This window comes from Micropterus salmoides, unplaced genomic scaffold, assembly GCF_014851395.1.
Source record: "Micropterus salmoides isolate LMB-PRFRI ecotype aquatic unplaced genomic scaffold, ASM1485139v1 Ms_hic_scaffold_18, whole genome shotgun sequence".
NCBI lineage: Eukaryota > Metazoa > Chordata > Actinopteri > Centrarchiformes > Centrarchidae > Micropterus > Micropterus salmoides.
Genome location: NW_024040928.1, coordinates 15386130 through 15408659, shown reverse-complemented (window position 1 = coordinate 15408659; position 22530 = coordinate 15386130). Strand labels below are relative to the sequence as shown.

The window sequence follows — 22530 nt, the reverse complement described above, 5'->3', positions numbered from 1 at the left end:
GTTTTGAGCGTGTTAAGCTCCAGGTTGTTCTGGAGCGTTGTCAGCGAACTTCAGGAGTTTGACAGATGGGTCTCCTGAGGTGCAGTCGTTGGTGTAGAGGGAGAAGAGCAGTGGGGAGAGCACATACCCCTGGGTGGCGCCAGTGCTGATAGTCCGGGTGCTGGATGTGATGTTCCCCAGCCTCACTTGCTGACTCCTGTCAGTCAGGAAGTCTGTGATCTGCTGACAGGTGGAGGCTGGCACAGTGAGCTGGATGAGTTTGGTGCTGAGGATGTCCGGGATGATGGTGTTGTACATGTCAGATAATATGACATGTACACCAATTATGATATTTTCTCCTGAAAATAGGTTTCGATACTTAGATGTCTTGAGGCATGATTATAATCTTAGAAAAATGTCCCCGACTCACTGCTGCCACCAACTGGTAGAAAAAAAGACCTCTTGCAAAAGCAGGATGTCCTTTCCACAGATCCAGGCTGCAGAGTACTCATTTTATCATGTTTTGTTATGTATCTTAGCCTGATAGTCAGACTGAACTTCCTTTTTACTTCACTAATCATTCTTGCATAGCAGAACAAATCAGAGATGTGGGCAGCAATTTATAGGTCTGAATGGATAAATCTGTTACAGTTCAGGGATAAAATAAATGAAAATTGAATTGCAGACTTTAAATAGGTGTGAATCACTGAAGTCAAGCCAGCCTCCACTTCGAAAACGACAGTCAAGCAAGCCCTCGCGCTGTTTTGCGATGCGTGTTTTTTCTAGGCATTAGGGTAACATCGTGTCGCAGCACATTTCAAAATAAAAGTGAGCTTCAGCTGAACATAATGCAATTGATGTGGCAGAAGCGATTGAATAAATAAATAAATGCTTAAGACACCAGTATCTAAAGAAAATATTACAGTCTCACAGAAAGTTTACTACATTCAGCCAAGATTTGAACTCGTAAAAAGAAAACGTCCCGTTTCCACTGACTCATTTCACTTCACAATGACAGCAGACCACCTCAGGGAGATCCTCTGTCAATATCAGAGCAATCTGATGTAGGTTTTTAAAGTTACAGCCCTTGAAAGTGTGTAATATTTTCGCTATTCGCCAAGATTCAAATTGACGTAAAAAAGAAACTTCCTGTTTCAACTTTTAACAACTCTAGTTTAGTACCCTTTCACAGGGGCCGATGTGAAGCCAACCTGCGCTTTTGTTCAAAATGTGGTCTCACATTTGATTCACATACAGCAGTGGACGGCAAGAGGCAGCCCATGGGCCAAATTAAAGCTATCAGTGCAAGACTCCATCAAGATGAGAGGAGGTGGACTTGTTTTTACATCAATTACTCTTGGTGCTCAAACGCAGTCAAGATGGATGTATACGTGTATGTAGGCTATTTATGTAGCCTATATAAATAGCCTAATTGTAGCCTATATATTGATTTATTTTAATTAATATATTACCATATTTTAATATAGGCAGGTGTATCATGAATGAACTACAAATTTCGTTTTGTTATGCAGCCTAGTGCTGTAAAATGACTAATAACAACCTTGTACCTTTTCTCTAAACCTATGAAAGTGTCTCAGTCAAAATGTAATTCAATGTTTGTAACGTTAATATATTATTGTCGCATATATTGACATCCTTGGAGGTAAACAGATGAAATAACCTTTAATTAAAAAAACAGTGGACCTATAATGTAACACGGTAGTAAGAGCAGGGAACCTGTAGGCTATGCCTACAGAAGCTTAAAAACGAACAACAGAACAACCCGCTGACCAAGATGAAAGACAGAAAGGGGTAAAAACCATATAAGGCCTACACAGTCGACTACTAGTAGGCCTATAAAAGAGGTATTGGCTTCTGATCCTCAAACTTGAGACCTCTATTAAAATGAATGAATTATCAGAATGATTCTTTTTTGGCTGTCCACCTCCACAGTTTGTCCAGTTAGAACAATTAATGATGTTGGTAATCTGTCCAATCCAATGACACTGTCACAGTCTTTGTTCTTGTGACTTGTTTATTGTAGAAATGGAAATCTAGTATGAGCAGAGGTGTGTGTGTGTGTAACAGTAAACAGAGACTGGGACTATGTTGTTTTCTTCATTTGTTGAAAAAGGTCTTATGTTGTGAGAGTACCCTGACAATCATCTTTGAAATTTTAACCTTGTCCTTTGTAGATCCAATGTGAAATGTGTGAAAGGTGGTTCCATGAGCAGTGCCTTGCTATGGACACCAGAGACCTGAAGAAAGCGAGAAAGTCAAAGTGGAATTGCTCTGTGTGCCTGTAATACATCGCATCCCACCAATAAAGCTTGTATGGACAAGGAAGTAATGGGAATAAAGAAATGATCCAAGATACACACATATGCACATTCTGAACAATTACATATTTTTTTGTAATATATACACATAGCCTACTTTTATTTATAAAGATGTTTAATATTTTGTCTATACACATACATGTGTATATATCTGGAAAATAATGTGCAGTGTCTGTGTGTTTATATGTGTATACATTTAGAAAATGGACATGAGACTGCATTGATATTGGCTGACTGTTATTCTCTGGTGGTCAGGGTCTCCCTTTGGTGGTCGGCTGTCACTGTAAAGTCAGTGGAAACAGGAAGTTTCCTTTTTACGTCAATTTGAATCTTGGCGAATAGTGAAAATATTAGACACTTTCAAGGGCTGTAACTTTAAAAACTGTGAAGTGAAATAAGTCAGTGGAAACAGGACGTTTTCTTTTTACATGAGTTCGAATCTTGGCTGAATGTAGTAAGCTTTCTGTGAGAATGTAATATTTTCTTTAGAAACTTGTGGTGTCTTAAGTATTCATTTATTTATTCAATCGTTTCTGCCACATCAATTGCATTATGTTCAGCAGGAGCACACTTTTATTTTGAAATGTACTGCGACACGATGTTACCCTAATGCCTAGAAAAAACACGCATCGCAAAACAGCGCGAGGGCTTGCTTGACTGTCGTTTTCGAAGTGGAGGCTGGCTTGACTTCAGTTTAGAATCGAACTGATTACTGACAACGCATGTTGTCCTTGACCCAAAGGGCAAATGCAGCTACTTGTGAAATGAAAATACTCCTGCACACAGTGTCTAACCATGTGGTGATACATCATATACATTTACATTATTCAATCAATGTTTTGTTGACTTTTACAACCACGGTTGTTAGAAATAATATTCACTGTAATTCAGCTCAGCTATAATAACACTTCCCATATGGTATTATACATTTATACATACATACAAAAATACATAATCATAATACACTCATAATGATGTAATATTAGAGTATTTATTTGACAAACATCAAACATCTGATAATCAAGTAGTTGTATGATGATATGCTGTTTACCTTTCCGATATTTGTCCTGTGACCAACATGTAGGGACAGATCCGGTGAGTGGTTCGAACAGGACTAATACTACTGTCCAGTGGTGGGCTAGCCAGTAACAGCTGGTAGCTAGAGGAACAGTAACACTGGTTTCATTTAATGTATGGTGCCCTGGCATAGTGGAGCTTTAGTCAAGGTGGCTGGCGTTAACTGTCCGTATGTCATACATGTTAGGAATTTTAATTTTGTTCACTTCATGGTGAGTAACGAGTGTTGACACTAATTAACGGTGTTAGGATACGCGCAGCTAGGGGGGTTCTCGTGAAGGAAGTCAAGCGGTTAGCTAACGTTAGCATAGACAGATGCTATCTTTGAATAATATGAACAGTCCCGTTAGATTTGAGAACCATACTTTGTTTGTTTAAACCTACAGGAAAGTATCGACACACTGTTCTTGTCATGAGAAGACAAAGTTAAGACGAAAACCCGTGACTGCTAGCGTTGCTAATATTAGCTTTAAATTAATTTACTGGCAACTGTCATGAATTGGATTTTCTGTCCGGATGCAATAAGATGTTACATTACGCTATTTGCTTTTCACCAGTCAGGGAAACGTTAACCTCTGTTTCCCCCGTGTTTTTACAGGTTAAAACAAGTTCAAATAGCAACAATATTTGTTAGCGGAGCGGCTAATTTGGGAACACTGACTTCTACAGGCCAAAGACAATCCAGCGGTTTTCCTGATTTTCAAAGCGCCGTTGGAGACTCTGTTTGGGGCTGAAGTGCCACCCATCAACCCGCCACTGTGAACCTGGAAGAGCAACGCCGCCTTGTGACTAGCATCCAACATGACAGGTGGGCAACACCAAACTATTGTGCACCTGTCACAAGACATAATTGGGGCCCTGCAAAAGTTAAATGTAGGACAATGCAGAAGAAGTGGACTGCTGAGGAAATTAAAACTTTTTATATAAACCAAATCCTCAACTCCTCACTGCTGATTGTGAAAATGTGAGAGAAACTTTGCATCAGTGTTCCAGGTATGTGTGTGCTGTGTCTGTTGTTGCAGTGTGTTTGAATTTGCACAGAAATCACTTCATCAGACGTTTTACATGTGTTGGCATCCGCAGATGGCCACATTCCTTGAACCTCAAGACTGAACGGCTGTCCCACACTGCCCCTCTCTCCCTGCCTCCCTCCACCCTCCTCTCTCTGTGGTGGATAGTGAGGTCCATTGTGTCAGTGAGATGTTTATTAATGAGAGAGGCGCACACCGAGAGCAGAGCTGCTATTGAAGGACTAATCGCTAATCTCTTCGTTAATACGGTCAATCTGTCTATGTACTAACAGAAATTTCTCAGAAGCCTCAAGACAGGGACATACGAGTTGGCGTTCAGCAGGGACTCTTAGCGAATTAGTGAGTTTGATCGAGTGTGAAACTTTGCACAGAAGTTTGAGTTGGCTTTTCCGTTCAGGCTTTAATGTATGTGTGCACGTGTTTTTGGCGGCTGGGCAGTTGTGGATGCATGTGAGTGAGTTTAGCTTTTCCGCCAAGGAATTGTTTAACTGAGTTTTGTAATCCTACTTTTTAAAAGGTAAAACATTTTTTTACCAAAGAATTTGAGATTTCTAGAGACTTCTAGTGTCTAATGTTTTTGGGTTTGGTTAGGAGGTTTTCTGTGTCTGTGAAAGGAGTAGTGTGTGTTTGAGTGTGTGTGTGTGTTTTTGGGCTGTTGTGTGTTGTTTGCCTGCCATGCCCTTGCCTGCGCCTGATGTCCCGGCCTCTCAGAGGCTGGCACTGGACTGTCGTACCCTTCTGGATCATCGCATTGGAAAGGGTAAGCGACAACACCATCTCCTCTGTTCTCTCTCTGGCTCCTTCTCTGTTTCTAAGTTGTACATGCCGGGCATTAATTCACTGAAAAGTTGCTTTTCTCCATATATTTCCATGATGTTCGACAAAAATATGTCATGTCTTAAATGGAATGTACTGTTTGGGTTTTTTCCTGTCACATAAAATTGATTCAGCTTATTTCATAGTTTGTGGAGGGTTCTTGGGTTGGCCAACATCAAAAGGAATGTTGGCTGTGGTTGTTTCTTGGCACCGGTTGCTGTTGAACAGTGTTGACTTATTAAAGTTAAATTTCATACATTTTCATTCTGGGTCTTTTTTTATTTATTATTTTCTACCTTTTAATGTTGACTAATTCATAAAACCTTACATTAGTAAATGCTCTCTGTTGGATAAGAGGACTGTTTGTTCTTCCATCAGAAAGAGATGCATATAGATCCACAGGGAATATACAGCATGTGAGGGGAAAAAAAGGAAAAAGCTTGATTGTAAATAACTATAATGATTTTATATATATATATATAATAATGATTATTCAAGTCAAGTAAAAAAAATTAAAGTGACAGTGTAGAGTGTCACAAATATACCAGTGGCTGATAGTATCATATGGTATAAGGACAGGGCCTAAAGATGAACAACTATGTCTGAATCTGTTTTTTTATAATTTCCCCTACTAAGACCAATTCGCCACCTCTTTAATTCATTGAACCAGTGCTGATGTAGCCCACTCTCTTCTCCTTGTGCAGTCAGTGACAGCTAAACATTTTTGGTAATTGCAACTCTTTTTTTAAGTGCTGAAAGTCAGTCTCTGATATGCATGCAGTGTTCTCTGTAAACTGATGTTTGGAAGAATGGAAAAAATGTGAACCTAAAAAGGTTGAGTAGGCATTCATTTTTTTTCAAGCACTCGTTCATGCTTTTACAAGGACACTGCAGCATCATTAGGTTGATGGTTTCACCACAAACTTGTACATAAGAGCAAATTATGTGAACATCATATCTGGTTTTACGTTTGTCACAGTTGAGGCTGTGTAATAACGTAGATAAAAGCATGATTTGATTTGAAGGACTTGCATTCATGTGCAGGTGAGAAGCTCTGCCATCTGAGAGGGGTGAGCCAGCTACTGAACAGTAGTTTATTTATGCACTGTGGTTTTGGAAAAATAAACCTGGAAGAGAATGAGTAAACAGTGCCATTGAAAAGGATCATATTTCACAGTGTTGCGTTTCCACTGCTTTTTAAAAATGCAAATGCCAGTAAACATGGTTATGTAATTATACATTTTACTGTAATTTATTTGCATTTAAAGTGACTCCTAAAAAGGATTGGCTGGTATGTTTGAGGTATCTACCAGGCAGCCATTGTGGACGTTACAGCAAAAAGTTTATTTCCAACCCTGACAAAATGAAGAAAGGGGAAAAGACGGACATTTTGGTATTAGGCTAAAAGGAAATGTTGTAGAAGTTGCATAAGCATGGAAGGAAAAACTAAAAGTAAGTAAAGCAAGAGGTTTGTGAAGACTAATGATGGAGAGAGTGATGCTGGCAGGGTGGAGAGAGGGAGAAAAGATTGCGTGGGTGGGAGGTCTTCTCCCTTTCTATCCCTGTGGTGTACATTTCTCTCTTACTCTCTCTCACCCCCCCCCCCCCCTCTCTGTTTCTTTCTGTGCAACTGAGAGAAGTGAGGTGGATGTGTTTGTATGTGCGCCCGCATGTGAAAACTGCACTACCCCCATTGAGAAGGAGCACTGTTGCAGAAGACAAACAGGAAAATCCAAGGTCATCACGGCACGCTTCTGACGTTGCCTCTCAGCCCCCTTTTGTGCGCGTGTGTACAAGCCTGCTTGTGTGTGTGTCTGCGCGGCAGGGAGAGTGTGTGTAATTCATTGCATCAAGCTCGGCTCTGCACCAATCACGGTGCGCATTTTAGCTCCAAGCACACGTGCAGGCATTTATCCCAGAGTGTGTGTGTGTTTGTGTGCGTTCTCAGTGCCTCTCGGCACAGCAGTGTGTCCTGTTTGAGCGACTGACGCCGCATTAAGGAAACATAAACGTCTGTAGTGAGAGACTCCAACATCACGATCGATGTACGGTAAGAATAATAATCACTCTTCCTTTGTGCATTTGTGTGTGTGCGTTTAAGGCTGTGGGAGCATGAGAATTATGTGAGGAAGCCAACGATCAGCCGGTTTTTCTACATTCTGCAAACACGTTTCCTCTTAGCTGTCTTGTGAAACACCTTTTAGTGAGAGCTGCAGGTTGACGTCTCCTGATAGCGCTTTATGGGAACTTGGACTCTTGTTTGAGGATATGTGCTCTGTTAAATGACAGATTTAGCTTACGAGGAGACAACGAAGATTGAAGATGTTTATTTTTGGTAATACATACTGATTCTGTCTTACACTTTTTACTCACATTTACTCCTATATCATTTTTATTATAGCGACATTTAACATGGTAACATTGTATTCTCCGCACTTCTCTGTAACATAGTCAGCTTATTGTTGTTGTTATCTTTGTGATAGACTCTGTGAGATGTTGTGAAGCGGTTTAATTTTCTTGATTGTTCAATATTTTAGGTAGCAAATTATAAATCCATGCTTCCCTGACAACAGGTGAAGTAGTGTATGTGCTACTTTTCTGTAAAATGTATCATGAGAAAATGATCATTTACTGTAGCTCTGGTGTTGCTGGGACATGTTGACATTTGGTTCATTGATTAGCGCTAATTAAAAATGCAGTCAGCTTTGCTTTGAGTAGACTGTTGATGGAAAGAGACTTTGGTTTGTAGGCTAATGATTTATCAACACAGACAGTGCACGTTGGAAGCTCAGATAGGCTTCACTGTGCAGTGCCCTGGTGAGCCACTGCATGGAAATAGGACTCTGGGCTTGAGTCCCTCATAGCCCAGTTTTGGTGCCTGTTCGACTGTGATTCATAGTGTGTCGGATTGGCCTTGTGTCACAAAGATTTGTTGGCAGCTGGGTCTGTACATCAGTTTGTTGGTCGCATGATACCAGCCATGTCCGCTGCCACCCACACTTGATTGAATGTGTGCTTTGAATTTGACTTAGCACACATGGATTAATGGGTAGGAAAAAATGTATATACTGTACAAATGCTTCTGCAAAGAGTGTGTGTGCAGTGTTTCTGCCTGTCAGTAGCCTCAAGATACGTTCTCAATAGGTAGGACTCATGACAGAGAGAAGTGGAGGAGTGGACTGATGTTGTGGTTATATATGCAACAAATGTAAATAGCTGTCATCCCCTGCAGTGACAGAAATTCCCCCTTTCTTAACTCTTTGACAAGCTTTCCGTAATGCTATCAGCCTCTTCTCCACGAGACTCACCTCCTCTCCTCAGCTCATTGAGCGATAGCTTATGCGCATATTGGTTGGCTGATGAATCAGCCTCGCTCATTATTCTTTATTTGCTTACACTCTGCTCGTCTCTTGTCTTGCACTCTCTGCGTGTTTGTAGATTCTGCTGGCCGCTTGCATTTGACTGAGTGAGTCCATGATGTAAAGAGAGTTGTCCTTATTTGTTTGCTTATGTAAAAATAGCAGGACTTGGTCTGTCCCCCCCCCCCCCCCCCCCCCCCCCCCCCCCCTTATGTAATAACACCCCTGAAGGGCGACATGCTTTGTAACCATCATGAGAAGTGTCAAGTATTTTGCACAGGAATATATTAATATATACATCATGGAGATGGCTACAGAGTGTAGACCATAGACTGTCTAGAAAGATGTGCACGTTGCTGCTGTGACATCACCCATTGGTTTGTGGACTGCCGTTTTAAAGCCTCGAGTTTGTTATTTTGGCCGCCGCCATCTTGGTTTTTTGGAACCAGAAGTGACCATAGTGACCGAAAGGTTTGGTTAGTAAGGTGCATCTGTCATTCACATTAAGTGTGTTATTTATTGGGATGCTACAAACAGGCTAAAAACAAAATAAATGTAAATACTTCTTAGAGTCTTTTAATACAACCAAAAGCTGGATAAGGCAACCAAAATGTTATAGTTTACTTTATAAACACACTGTGACAGCATCAAAGTTCTAGTTAACAGTGCAGTGGATACGATTTGCCTGTATCCTAATTGTCGGGTCAGTAGCAACTTGTCAATTACAAGGTAGCCACACCCTAAAGCATCCCCTGCTTTATCGTCTATTTTCGTCAGAATGGAACTTTGACACGGTATTGAAGAAGACTTTAAACTAGCGATTGAGATCATAAATACATTAGGAAAGTGTTTACTGAGGTAATAAATAGAGTGAGAAGTAGGGTCATTTTGTCCTCGACTCGAATGCAGTTGGACTTCTTTTTGCAACCAGTGGAGTCGCCCCCTGCTGTCCATTAAAGAAGAATGCAGGTTTAAGGCAGTTCTGCATTGGCTTCACTTTTTACACCCGCTTGGTGTAGACGGTTTGCTTCTGTGTGTTGTATGCGTGTGGCCCTTAAAAACCAGTGCTTTGCATGACCCCAGGTGAAGGTGAGGTCTAAATGTGTATTGACTCTCTTGCAGGCACAACCATGCAAATATGCACACATTAAACACGCTCAGATGTGTTTAATATTCTCCTTGCAGGGCGCCAGGACTATATTTACTCCCTCTTATCAGTCACGTGACTTTGTGTACAACAGAGCGTCTTTGGGAGACAGCGGGTGCAGATATGACACATACATGATGTGTTGGGCTACTTGTCACACGCTACCTTGTGTGTTTTTGTAATTAGTTTGTTTATATTCCGTTTTGTCTCAGGTGTTAATGCAGAACTTTTTGGTTTGTGGTGTGCTTTTGTCCAGTGCTGATAATGTGTGGCCCACAGAGCAGTACTCCTGTTAACACTTGACTGTGTTTGTGGAAGCGTGTGGAGGATTTGTTAAAATCATGCAACATAACATATCTTCTTACAGCTATATATATATATTTTTTTGTTTGCCCCTATTTTACTCACTTCAGCAGGCAGTTTTTTCTCCCCTCTGTCTGTCTCACCCTTAAGTGGAAATGTTAAGCTGACATCCTGGGGGAAATGGAGAGTGTAATCTGTTAATGTACCAGCCCATTGTTTTGAGGATAAAAATAGCATTGTGATTGGCTGGCTCCTTGCTGTGGTGATTTGAGGGGTGGAGACCCCTCACATGTGTACACATTTGCACACATAAATTCATTCTGCATGTCCGTGTAACACAGTGAAACAAGTAAGAGATGTCGCACAGGTCAGGAGGTCCCTGACTCTGGTGCACCAGCCTGCAGAGATGTTCGCCTTCTCCTTAATGTCTTGTTCTGTCTAACAACAACCAGTAATTCATTGTTCCTCAGTTTCGTGGTCCTCCGTGTGTGCGTGCGACCATGTTTGTGTGTGAGTTAATGTGCGAGTGTGTATGCAGCCGCGGAGGAGCTTTGTGTCCAGCCCCTAAATGTGTTGTCAGCTTGCCATGCAGAGTGGGTGGATGTCGTGAGACCCCCTATGTGCGCTTTTCACCACTGTCATCCAAATTCTATTCCACCCACCTTGTTGCTCTCTCTTAGCTTCTTCCACACTAACCCACCATTACCAACACCAGCACAAAACAGCTCTCTTTGTTTTACATTTCTGAAGTTACGCAGTATTCTCTCTGAGTGGCATTGAAGCAGCTGGAGGAATTTCCAACAGGAAAGTGGTATTGCAGCACATTTAGAAGTCCTAATCACACTGGCAGCAGGCTACAGCATGTTAATGTTAAATGTTAAATTATTGCAGTTTTCATTTCAGAGCTGAAACAATGAATCGGTTCATCAATTCGAAATGAATGTGCAACAGTTTTGTTAATCGATTAAACTGATTATGTCATTTAACACAGAAAATATCACTGGTTCCAGATTTAAAAACATGCTGCTTTTCTCCTTTTCAATTGGGTTACCAGCTACCAAAGAAAACAATGACCGCAACTTTAAGGTCAGACTATAAAATGAACAAATATAGAACAATACCTGAATAGAACTTGCTTATAACCAGTTTTTAATGCAATGCAGATGCTTGCAGTGCACCACAGGAGGATGGGATAACATGTAACTTGCTGCACCTACTGAGCTGTTCAAAATGATATTGGATTTTTGCAACAATAGCACTACTGAAGGTTTTCCTGTTGTTTAAAAAAAAGAAACAAAAAAAAGACAACCGAAACAAAAACTTTTCCTACTCCTCCTAAAAATCTCTTCCCTGTACTGCTGACAGAGAGGACATGACAGATTTGTACTGGACAGAGAAGATGCAATAAGTAGCACTAATCTGTGACTCATTCAGAGCATCGCAGTCCACCTCCCCCATCCTACTTCAGTCCCTGTCTGTGTTTCTCTTTCGCTGCCTGTGTCTCTTGTCACTCTTTGTCCTCCACCCTTTTCTCTCTTCACTTGGGACCTGCTGCATTTTCATTAATTCATCCTACACTCCAGCCTCGGGCCAACACAGCAAGTATGAGAGAAGGTGGTTGGGGGAGGTTGGGTGGATGCAGCAGGAAGGGACACATGACGGGAGGGATGGAGGGAGGGGTGCAGAGGCCTCATTAGTGTCTGAAGTGATGGAGGAGAGAGGAGCAGCACTATGAATAGACGTACAGCTCTCAGAGATAAGCCTGAGCTCCTGCTGCGGAGTTAAGCATAACTTTTCAGAGAGACGACAGAGGCCTTGAAGCCGCGGGGCCTTGAAGTGGTGAGGACACCAAAGATTCCTTTTACTTGATTTAAAAGCTGTTTCAAGGACATCCTGCCAGTGCTGGCTGCCCTCCTCCCAGGTTTAGGTCACTGATAATATATACCAGAACGCTTGTGGATGTTTAAACGTAGCCCAGAAGAGGGACAGTGGCTCAGTAGGCAGGCTAATGAATTATCCACACAGACACTGCACAGGGTTGGTAGTTCAATCCTCAGCTCCCCCTGTCCACATGTCAAAGTGTCCTTGAGCAAGACACTGAACCCCAAAATGGCTCCTGATATTCAAGCCAGCACCTTGCTTGGTAGCCTGCTGCTATTGGTGTGTGAATGGTTGAACTAGAGGCAAATTGTAAATTGGCACTTTTATCCAAAGCACTAATTTACCTTTTTATTGTCATCATTGCTGTGGTGCGAAAAGATACATACAGACACGGTACCTGTAGGGCTAACCAATAATGTCTAATGTCTAATTTAAGGTCACCTTGTCCTTCATTCGTTTTTCTTCTGTAATGGTCATATTGTTTTATTTTATTTACAGTCACAATCAAGTAGGGCTGTACATATCGATTATTTTTCAAGTAGATTAATCTAACATTATTTTTTTGATTCGTTTATTCTAAAGAAAGAAAAGTTGGCTATTACTTGATTAACATACCAATTTATCCAAAATAAATATCAAAAACATCAATAAATCTATATTTTATTCAATCACCCTGATGAAGCGCATTAGAATAATGACAATAGCAGCAAATCTTAAAATGAATCAAATTTCCACGTCACTGATGTGTTAATAACAATAACAGACATTTATTAGGCTACTTTACTTAAAACTTTAAATGTTTCTGACATGGATTCATTTCAATATTGAAATTACTTTTAACATGAAGGCGATGAAGAAATACTACGTGTCCTCGTGCTGAGAATGTGCCGTGCTTGTGTGGCGACAGAAAGTAAACACGATTTGCGGTGCTGCCGTCTAGACAAAGTGCTGCGGGATACTTTGGTTTCACGTGTTCATGCTGCTTCACGTATTCGTGGACAGCAGCTGTGCTGCAGTGAAGCTGTTTCCAGTTCAGAGCTCACAGAGCAGCACGTTGTTGAGTGTCTGTCTGAAATACTCCAAACTTTAGACGTTCGAAGGTGCGGTCTTGTAGCTGGAGCTTGTCCGGGATTATCCCACACCGGATGCGTCGCTGCATCCGGTGTGGGATGCGTCGTATTTACGTCGACGAATCGCCCCAGCCCTATTTGTAAGTCATAGTCAACTGAATATCTTATATAATAAGTTTAAGCAATTTGAAGGACAACACCTTGAACTTGAAGGTTTTGATGGGCATTTTTCACTATTTTTGGATAGATATTGCCAGATCAGTCACTAATGACAATAATTGTTGGTTGCACCCCTATTAAAATTTTTTGTGTGGGGACTTTGTACTGCAAGGGTCTGGACATATTATGTGTGTGTATGTTTGTTGTTCTTCCTCATCCCTACTTTATTTCAAATGGACTGCTTGTTTACATTTAATATTTATTATGACTGTACAGTATATCACTGGGAGTTAATCTGTATTACACAGGAAACTTGTTGTTTTGGGTCTTGTGAAGTAGTGATATAGCCACTGCCAGGCTCGGCTCGTCCATCTGCATTGTTGAGTCAGGCACTTGGCAGTTGATTGCCTCCATCATCTGAGTGAAATCTGCCAACTGCCCAGTTGGTCCATTTTATATTGAGAAAATTAATTTAGTGATTTAAAAAAAAACAAAAACTAGCCCGTGTAGCACCAGTTGACAGCTGGGTTGGGCACTCTAGTCCCCTTAGGAGGTTGGGAGCATAGGATGACCAGTGTTCACACTATGAGACAGTGATCACATGGCACCAGGCTTGTTGTTGGTTGGTTAAAGAGTTTTTACACATTTCTGGTGGTGCAACGTGTCGTCTTGGTGAAATAAGTCAAGGGAGAATCGATACACTATGAGGTCTGGGGTGGTGATTGGGCAGCTGGTAATCTTGTTAATGTTTGGTCAGTATGCTCTCAGAATAGGGTTTTAGTGCCACATCATCAAATACAGGCTTCAATCTGTGTACTGTAACGGCAAAAATAAAAAATAATGAACCCTTTGGGAGAATAGAAGGAAGGAAAATGACATTAGATGAAGGACGGAAGGAAGGCTGTTTCTTTGCAGATTGTTTCGCTTTTGTCTAATGTGTGTTGAAGTGTCAGGCCATCGAATCCTTTTAATCCCTTTTAAACTGGCCTGCATTGCCGACCGCATAATGACCTACTTTTATCATTAGCTTTTGTGACTCCTAAACTCATAATGCAGAGCTGTATGAAGGGTTAAATATTTTTTGGAGATTATCCCTTTTTTTCCTCATGTCTTCTTTCTCCCAGGGTCTCCTTATGACTCACCACTGCTGAATTCCCTCAACCAATGAGAATCCAGCTCTCTCTTTGCTGCCTTGCTTGCTTTCTCTTCAATGCAAAGTCAGAAAAATCACTGCTTTCTTTACAAGGCCGTCTTGGTTGCACTGAGAGAGAGAGACAGTGTGTGTTTGTGTGTGCTATCGTCTGAGCAATATTGTTGTGACTGAAGTGTCTTGTGACCACATTGTTTCCATATATTGTCTTTCCCCAAATGTTTTTTAGAATTACCTTCAGTCCTTCTGTTTACCAGAAGCTCCATAAAGATGAGCACATCTTCATCGTTTTTAATCTTAGACGCAGTAGTTTGAACAGTGGCATCACGCCAGTGCTGACATTGGTGATTTTTAATTCGCCATTTGGCAACATTTGACTCTGCATTTTTGTGGATGCTTGCTGTGTTTTTTTCTTCTCCTGATACAATGAAAGCTATCGATGGAGCTCTGCCAGTCCGTTTTGTTTTTCCATATTCAGCAGCTCTCTAGAAAATTCCCTGCCTCTTTACACTTCAGCTGAACATTTTCATCTGTCACAGCAGGCTAGACAAACTTCACTTACAGTAATAAAATTAACAATGTGAACGTTTATGTTCAAGTGTGCCACTCAAATAGGACCCCTAACATTAATACTGACCAGCCTTTGTTTAATGACGTACTTTTCCCACCACTAACTCTGTGGTGAGAAAAGTATGTTGTTAACGTCGTGAAGTCATTGTTAGTCGCTACCCACTGTATATCAGAAGTTTTTGACTGATTCATGTCCCAGTGCTCATTGAAAGAGTTATCCGAGTTCACAAAAGAGAGATTAACCCTCCCTACAGTATGTAATGTCAGTAACCTTACCTTTGGACAGGAAGTGGCTGATTTAAGACATACAATATTACATAGGCACTGTGTTCTTTCATTAAACACAGACTTACACACACAGAACTGTGCTATGACAGAGAAGGAATGGGAAAAGAAGACATGTTTACTTGTTGTTTTTGTCCTTTGTTTTTATTGCATTTCTGTCAGTCACACTGCACAAGTCTAATTGGCCATCTCTCTCTTTCCTTTTTTCATCTCCCTCCCTCCCCATCACTTGTCTTCCTCAGGGGTTTGTGGTTGTTGCGGGGCTCTCAGGCCTCGGTACAAGAGACTGGTAGACAACATCTTCCCAGAAGACCCAGAGGTGAGAAGCTCAAGTGACATATTCTGTTTCTTTAGTAATGCCTTTCCTAACCCAATCAGCTGTGTTTCTTCTCTGAGTTGATAACTATTCCTCTGTCTACTGTGTGATTTGTGTATAGAAGTTGTGTGTATCTTTCTGATGCATTTGTTCAGTTATTGGTAAGGTAGTTGTTATCTTAACACACTTAGTTTTGTATGTTATTAAGTTTAATTTAGACAAGAACAGTGCACAAGGGAATACATTTCAAAAATGTGAGAAGAAATTGTGAGGAATAATGCGCCGTAGAAGATTTATCTGGAAGCTTTCCATCTGTAGTCTCTTTGCAGGTAAATATAAAGTCATGATAATATCTTCAGATAGACTGAGTTAGAGGTGATAAGAAAACTTTAAACCGCCTCCACACCTAACTATCGTCTTCAAAGCTGTTTGGTGTCAAACCACAGACTTCATCTTTGCTACCGTTGTCTCTGATTAACTGAGATCAGATAACGATGAGTCATAGAGAGAATTTATTTGGGTGGAGAAGAAGGAGATGATTTGTTGCCGGGGAAACTTTTCAGAAGTGCCTCTGCTACTGCAGAAACCCAGTTTACCTGTCTGATCTGTGGCCAAAACTGTAATACACGCGACATACCAGTACACACAGACCTCGTTTTCCTGTTTTATGTGTGCATGTGCACCTGCTCATTGTGCTCCCAAAAATGGCTTCTAATTTTGGCTCTAAACCATGTTGGCTGAGACTGTAACTAACGGTATCCCAGCAGCTTGGGAAAAATGAATCCGTCTGATAAGATTTACTCTAAATTGTGCCTCACTGCCTGAGGATGTGAGTGTACACATGTTTTAGAGAAGCAGACAGATGCAGAGCTATCTTACCCTGTGCTAATCTCAAAAACAACCCTCTGATGACAGGAATAAGCCCCTTTTCACCGCAGACGTTTCAACTTGACCTTGCAGGAAAAGCACAGGTACAACTAATGACATTAATGAGGCAACCCATTTAATTTAGGTGATGCTAATGAGTGGGCATACACAATAGCAAGGCAGTGGAACTGGAAAATCTTAAATTGAATAAGGCAGCCATTGTTAATGTTGTTACTTACACCCGTGTGCCTCCTGCAATAATATGTCAAAATATCAGCTGTGAAAACAATTGATGCTATGGACACAGAGCCACAAACAGAACTTCACATTACCTCCAGTGAGGTACTTGACTGAGTGGGCCTTTTTCACGGAAGATGTTGCCAGCTAATTTGATGATGAGATGACCTGTGCCCCGCCTGGAAAGTGAACGAGGGCAGACGGCAGCAGCAGGGGGCAGTGACAAAAAGCTGCAGTCAAGACTGACAGTTTCCAACAGCATTCAGTCAAAATACACGTGGAGAGGAAAGCAGAAAAACAGGACAATCATTTTGATTATAAATCTGTCAGATATTTAGACTGTAAGGGCTTAACACCTGCACAGATGTTATTTCACCAAATGTTTTGTGTTACCCTGAGTCTAGGTTTTGCTCAAAGTTTCTGCCTGTTAAAAAGGAAGTTTTACCTTGCCATTGTTGTTGAATGCTTGCTCATGGTGGGAGTTGTTGGGACTTAATAATAATAATAATATTACAAAAAGTGGGGTCTAGACCTGCTCTATATAAAAAGCGGTCGTCTTATAAAGCCTACATTTTTATGTAGTGCATCGTCCTAGAGCAGATGGCCATGATGCCTCCCAGTGGATGATGCGCAAAGCAACACTGCTTGACACAAGACACCGAAGGGATCACATGAAGCCAACCGAGCGCCACAAATTAAATTAAATCACAATGCCGGCTAAACATTGTGATGCCTGTCAGCCATCAGTGATGGATGATGGCAACGTCTATTTGCCCAGCCCTAATTGACCACAAAACATTTAATCTATTAACTGAATTATCTTTCATAGAGCAGTTTCTTTAAAGTGTTATATTGTTGATTCAACATGTAAACCAATCAGCTCCTAGATCAGGGAAGAGCCAGTTGTCATTATAGTTACATTGTCAGTGCGTCCGGTTGCATGACAGTCTGATTGAGCAAATGGAAATGCTGTGCTACTTAATTTATTGCATGTTTCCGCTCTTGTCTGAATGTAAACGAGATCTCAATGGACTATAGATGTTTTTAGCTCTTTCCTCCCCCTGACTAAACTGAAGAGCAGTGAAATAGGTCAAGGGGGAAAGTAGGAGGTGAAACTTGGTGATCTAGTTGTACTCTTACAGTTTGGGCTTTGAGGAGAAGTACGCTTTTCAGTACACACACTACTGCATTAGCTCAGGGATGTTTATGGCATAGTTGGGGAATAGAAAACGAATGACCTATTCACTGTGATATTAAAATGCCACTGAAGTTTTTTCTCAGTTGAAGCAAACACAACCTTGTTGTCAGTCTTAACCAGCTGCCTCTTTGTTCAGTGGACACACCAGCCACTGATGCAAGAGCGATATTTTGGGTGAACTGCTTCTTTAGTATTCTAAACCATACAAATGAGATCCTAAAACTTTTTTATTTTTTCTGTCTTGCCCCCCCCTCCCGCTCTTTCTTGTCACTCTCTTAGGATGGGCTGGTGAAGGCCAACATGGAGAAGCTGACATTCTACGCCCTGTCAGCTCCAGAGAAGCTCGACCGTATCGGAGCCTACCTCTCTGAGAGATTGTCAAGAGATGTGGCCAGACACAGATACGGGTGTGCATCACCAGTCGGTCGCCATTCAAAACAATTCAGCTGTCTCTGCCCTGACAAATACTGTCTGCACATTTTGTGAATTATTTATTCTCTGCCACACATAAACTGATTAAAACGTAGCACAGTTAAAGCTAATACATCATGGGAAATTTGAGGTTGTCTTGCTATGAAGTAGTAGGAAAAGTGGTGGCATTTACACCAAGTGTGTTCTTGACACTTTTCCTTCTGTATACTTAAAAATGATTTATTGTGCACAAAGTAGCCGGGTAGTTATTTTGTTTTAGCCATGTTGTTTTTATACAAAAACAACATGGCTGGTGTAGGGTTATCGACGGTGATGTTTCCGTACACTCTGTACTCACTTTAGATGCCACAGAAGTTGTTGTCTTTTATGACTCATGACTAGGACGCTCTTCGATGATTCTCGCCAGTGGCAGCCTGTACAGATTACATTTACACTTGGCCGGCTGAAATCTGTTCAGTGTGCGTGTCTCCAGAGTTTGTCTGGCAGAGCTTATCCTATTTTGATTCCCGCTGATGCGTGTAGTTTGACATATAGAATATATGCCTTTGCTTTATTATTATCTATGTGATATTGAGACACAGATAATATTTTCCTACAGGGTTAGTGGTCTCATACAGATGTTTCTTGTGTCTCTTTCCTCTCCTCGTCAGGTATGTGTGCATTGCCATGGAAGCCCTGGACCAGCTGCTGATGGCCTGCCACTGTCAGAGCATCAACCTGTTTGTGGAGAGTTTCCTCAAGATGGTGCGCAAACTGCTGGAGTCAGACAAACCAAACCTGCAGATCCTAGGAACCAACTCTGTGAGTTTCCAATATTATATTACTAGTTTAAAGAGTCTGTCAGATGTTTTATAGTTTTGCAGCTATGAAAACAATAAACAAATGAAACCCTGCACATTAGAAAACTGGTTGCTTAGCTCCTCCTTTTATGATAAGCATTTAGCATTTTGTTTAGCTAGGAATATATTTCTTTGTGGAAGAAAAACAGTGTGAAAAGGTATCTACAACAAACATCACTGTAAAAACTGACGAACATTAAAAATAAGCAAATCGAGTGATGTATTTAACTTTATAAATCTTGAGGCACTACCCAGCTTTGTTTAACTTGATGTCTGCATGGTTTCAGTTAAGGTAGTTTTTCGAAGCATATACAGTTTCAGCCAAACAAACAAGTTTGCCAAGTGAAACTTTTTGTCACAAGAAACATAAAAAAGCTAAGACAGCTTGTTCTGATACAGATGTACATAAATACCCACTTCCTTGAACATTTGCTAATGTGTGCCTAATGTGACTTAGTGTCTAAGCTTTTCTGTCACATCAAATTCTACCCATTTCAGTGGATTTAGAGGTATTATGTAATCAAAAGTCGACAGGGCGCATTTACTTTTCTGAAGTGACGTCACAAAGTAAAAGATGTTAACCTTGACAGGAGTACTGCATTAGTATCTGGGGGAGATCAGAGAGTGATGGGCAGAGGGAGTGGGTGTGATGAACATCCTCTGATGTGGGAATCAGCTATCAGCGCTGCCGGGTGGGTCAGCAGAGGACACACAAAGGAAATCAAATTAGCTGCAGACCACAAGCTCTGCAGTCGTCTAAACAGATTGACGTGACACGCCAGCCTCTCGCTCATAATCTTCATGCTTTCTGTCTGTGTGTGAGTGTGTATCTAGAACAAATGCAAGGCCATGCGCTGATCCACTCAGATACACCACACACACGGACAAACATCACTGATGTGTAATTAATTAGGCATTATAGTGCTACTTGCCACAATTCATAGTAAAGGAAAATTGCCTTGTGTGCTAATTTAACCTTTGCATTCAGAGTCCTTGTTGTTGAACATGAAGATATTGATTGCAATTAGTTTCACTGTAATTGTTCAGCCCATAAAGACACTAAGGGGTGACAAAACCTTAAGCCTCCTCACATGTAGAACTATTCATGTACTCTCTTTCAGTGCAAACAGCTACCATCTTAGCGTGCACTGTGTGGCTCACCTTAAGCAGAACAGTGTCAGGGCGAGGTGAAAGGAGTGGATTAGAGAGTTTATCACCACATGACTCAAGCCTGGCCAGGTTTTCTTGCACTCCATTTCACTGACCTAAAACCTTGCACTGCAGAGCCCTTTCTAATACAAGCCCACTCTTCAACACAGGAGTACCTGAGTTAATGTTTCTGTCAGCTTGCTGTTATTTTTTATGGATGGCTCTGCGCTAGAAAAGTTTCTCCTGGTGTTGCCTTTGGTTGCAACAGAAACGTTTTTAATCTCAGCTCGCCACTGCCTATGGTTTTAGACGCTGTTCATAAAGCTTTCAATCAGATGAAGAGTTTGTTTCAGCAGACAGTTGAAACATTGATACCTTGAAGCTGGCAGTAATTCTGGTCAACTGCAGCAATTTACTGCAGCAGCCGAGCAGCTTCACAAGAGCAGTTATGGGTTCACTTCATTTAATTTGCTCAAGGGTACTTCATTTAATTTCAAAACCACTCCAAACACTCATTTTGTACACAGAAAATAGATTCTTTAAATGTTCGTTTTATACAGTAACTCTTCTCTTTTTATCCTTGAATTTTGGGTAACTGAAACAATCCGGCGTTAATTTGTGAATGAGACATTTATGTACTTTATTTACCATCTGCTTTACTGAATATTCATTACATAATTCTTGCTTCAGGTAGTATCCTTTCTATCTTGATTTATAAAAAAATTCCAGTTCATAATTTATTTAGTGGAGAATGTTGTGAAGCTAAATGTCAATGTGTTTTAAATGGTGACATTTACTGGCCCAGTGGGAGAGCCCACCCCCCCACACTGCCCTGTGCTTTTCACTTCTAATGAGATGTTATGGCGCTATGGTTCGACTTTAATTTAGTAGATATTCTCTGTGGGGATTTAGGGTTATGTCATTAAAGAATTTTTAATCAAATTGAAATAAACTCTCAGCAGACTTGTTACTATAAAGCTCTTGAGTTGTCTCGTTTGACCTGAAAATGTATTTTATTTTATTCCCTCTTCCTTCCATCTCAGTTTGTGAAGTTTGCCAACATAGAAGAGGATACACCGTCGTACCACCGCAGTTATGACTTCTTTGTGTCGCGCTTCAGTGAGATGTGCCACTCCAGCTACGAGGACCCTGACATCCGCACCAAGTGAGTGGACAGATGTTTGATTGCGCTAGAGGAAGAATTATTCAGTAACCGCTCATTTTAGACTCCTTCAGGAAGTCTTTTTTTAGACTACCGCTGCCCTTGGACATTTTTTCTTATCTCCTTAGTTAAATCCTTGTTTGATGTAACCTTGTTGTCATCTGCTGAAAATATACAAAGTGACATCTTTGAAGAGTCAAATATAGCTTTGCAGAATTCAAGGCTAACAGCCAAACAGTGAGGGAGACTAAAAACCAGACCAAACCAAAAATATGATTTCCTAAATATAGCCATCCATTAATAGATCCAGTTACCAGTTGGATGATTTCTGATGTCTGCGACTGTTTCTGCCAGGATCCGCATGGCAGGTATCAAGGGCCTGCAGGGTGTGGTGAGGAAGACTGTGAACGATGAGCTGCAGGCCAACATCTGGGACCCTCAGCACATGGACAAGATCGTCCCCTCTCTGCTTTTCAACCTGCAGAGTGGTGAGCGCACAGAAAGGTAAGAGGAAAAAAGAGGAAAATGTCAACTGATTGGGTTTTTGCGTGTTGCTGTTCATCCAGACCTGTTAACGGGAATTTCTACTTTGATAATATCCAGATGATTTAGGCATACTGCCACTTGCCATAGCCCAGAGGATTTGGGGTCAGTTCATCATTTGTCTGCATAATTTTTTTCCTCACTCAGGATTTTCTTCATATGGTTTATAAGATCATATTTGTGATTATGTGGATTACGTAGAAAATGCATGGAAGATTTCACCTACTAATAGACTGTAAAATTAAGTTCTTCCATTAAGTTTAACAGCCGGTAGTAAACATTAGGTACTGTAGTATATTAGCCTTTTATAGTTTTTGTATTGGTGAACATGTCTTACACTTCAACCATGTCCAGTTCCCCTTGATTTTAAAGAGATGGTATTATGCTCATTTTCAGGTACCAGAACAGGTTTACATGGTTTAATTTTCAAAAAACACCATATCTTTCTCATACTGTACATTGCTGCAGGTCCTCTTTTCACCCTATGTGTTGTACGCGCCGCTCTTGAGCTACAGAGTGATGCATCTTACTTGTATAAAATCTTTGTTGGGAGTTGCACATGTGCAGTTCCCAGGTAAGGACTACTAGCCAATCAGAAGCAGAGAAGGGCGGGTCGTAAGA

The 22530-nt window shown here is 41.0% G+C and overlaps 1 protein-coding gene across 7 annotated transcripts in view; it reads left to right on the top strand.

The window, feature by feature from the left end:
* Positions 1-3441: 3441 nt before the first annotated feature.
* Positions 3442-22530, top strand: part of LOC119908821 (protein EFR3 homolog B) — a 33411-nt gene continuing 14322 nt past the window's right edge. Inside the window, exons 1-8 of one of the 7 annotated variants that reach the window (XM_038726697.1) lie at positions 3442-3607; positions 4065-4203; positions 4479-5186; positions 15409-15485; positions 18064-18191; positions 18867-19017; positions 21248-21369; positions 21721-21870. In XM_038726697.1, coding sequence (XP_038582625.1) covers positions 5102-5186; positions 15409-15485; positions 18064-18191; positions 18867-19017; positions 21248-21369; positions 21721-21870 — 713 coding nt within the window. In that variant the 5' untranslated portion in view covers positions 3442-3607; positions 4065-4203; positions 4479-5101. The other 6 variants (XM_038726696.1, XM_038726700.1, XM_038726698.1 and 3 more) reach the window with 6 other exon arrangements.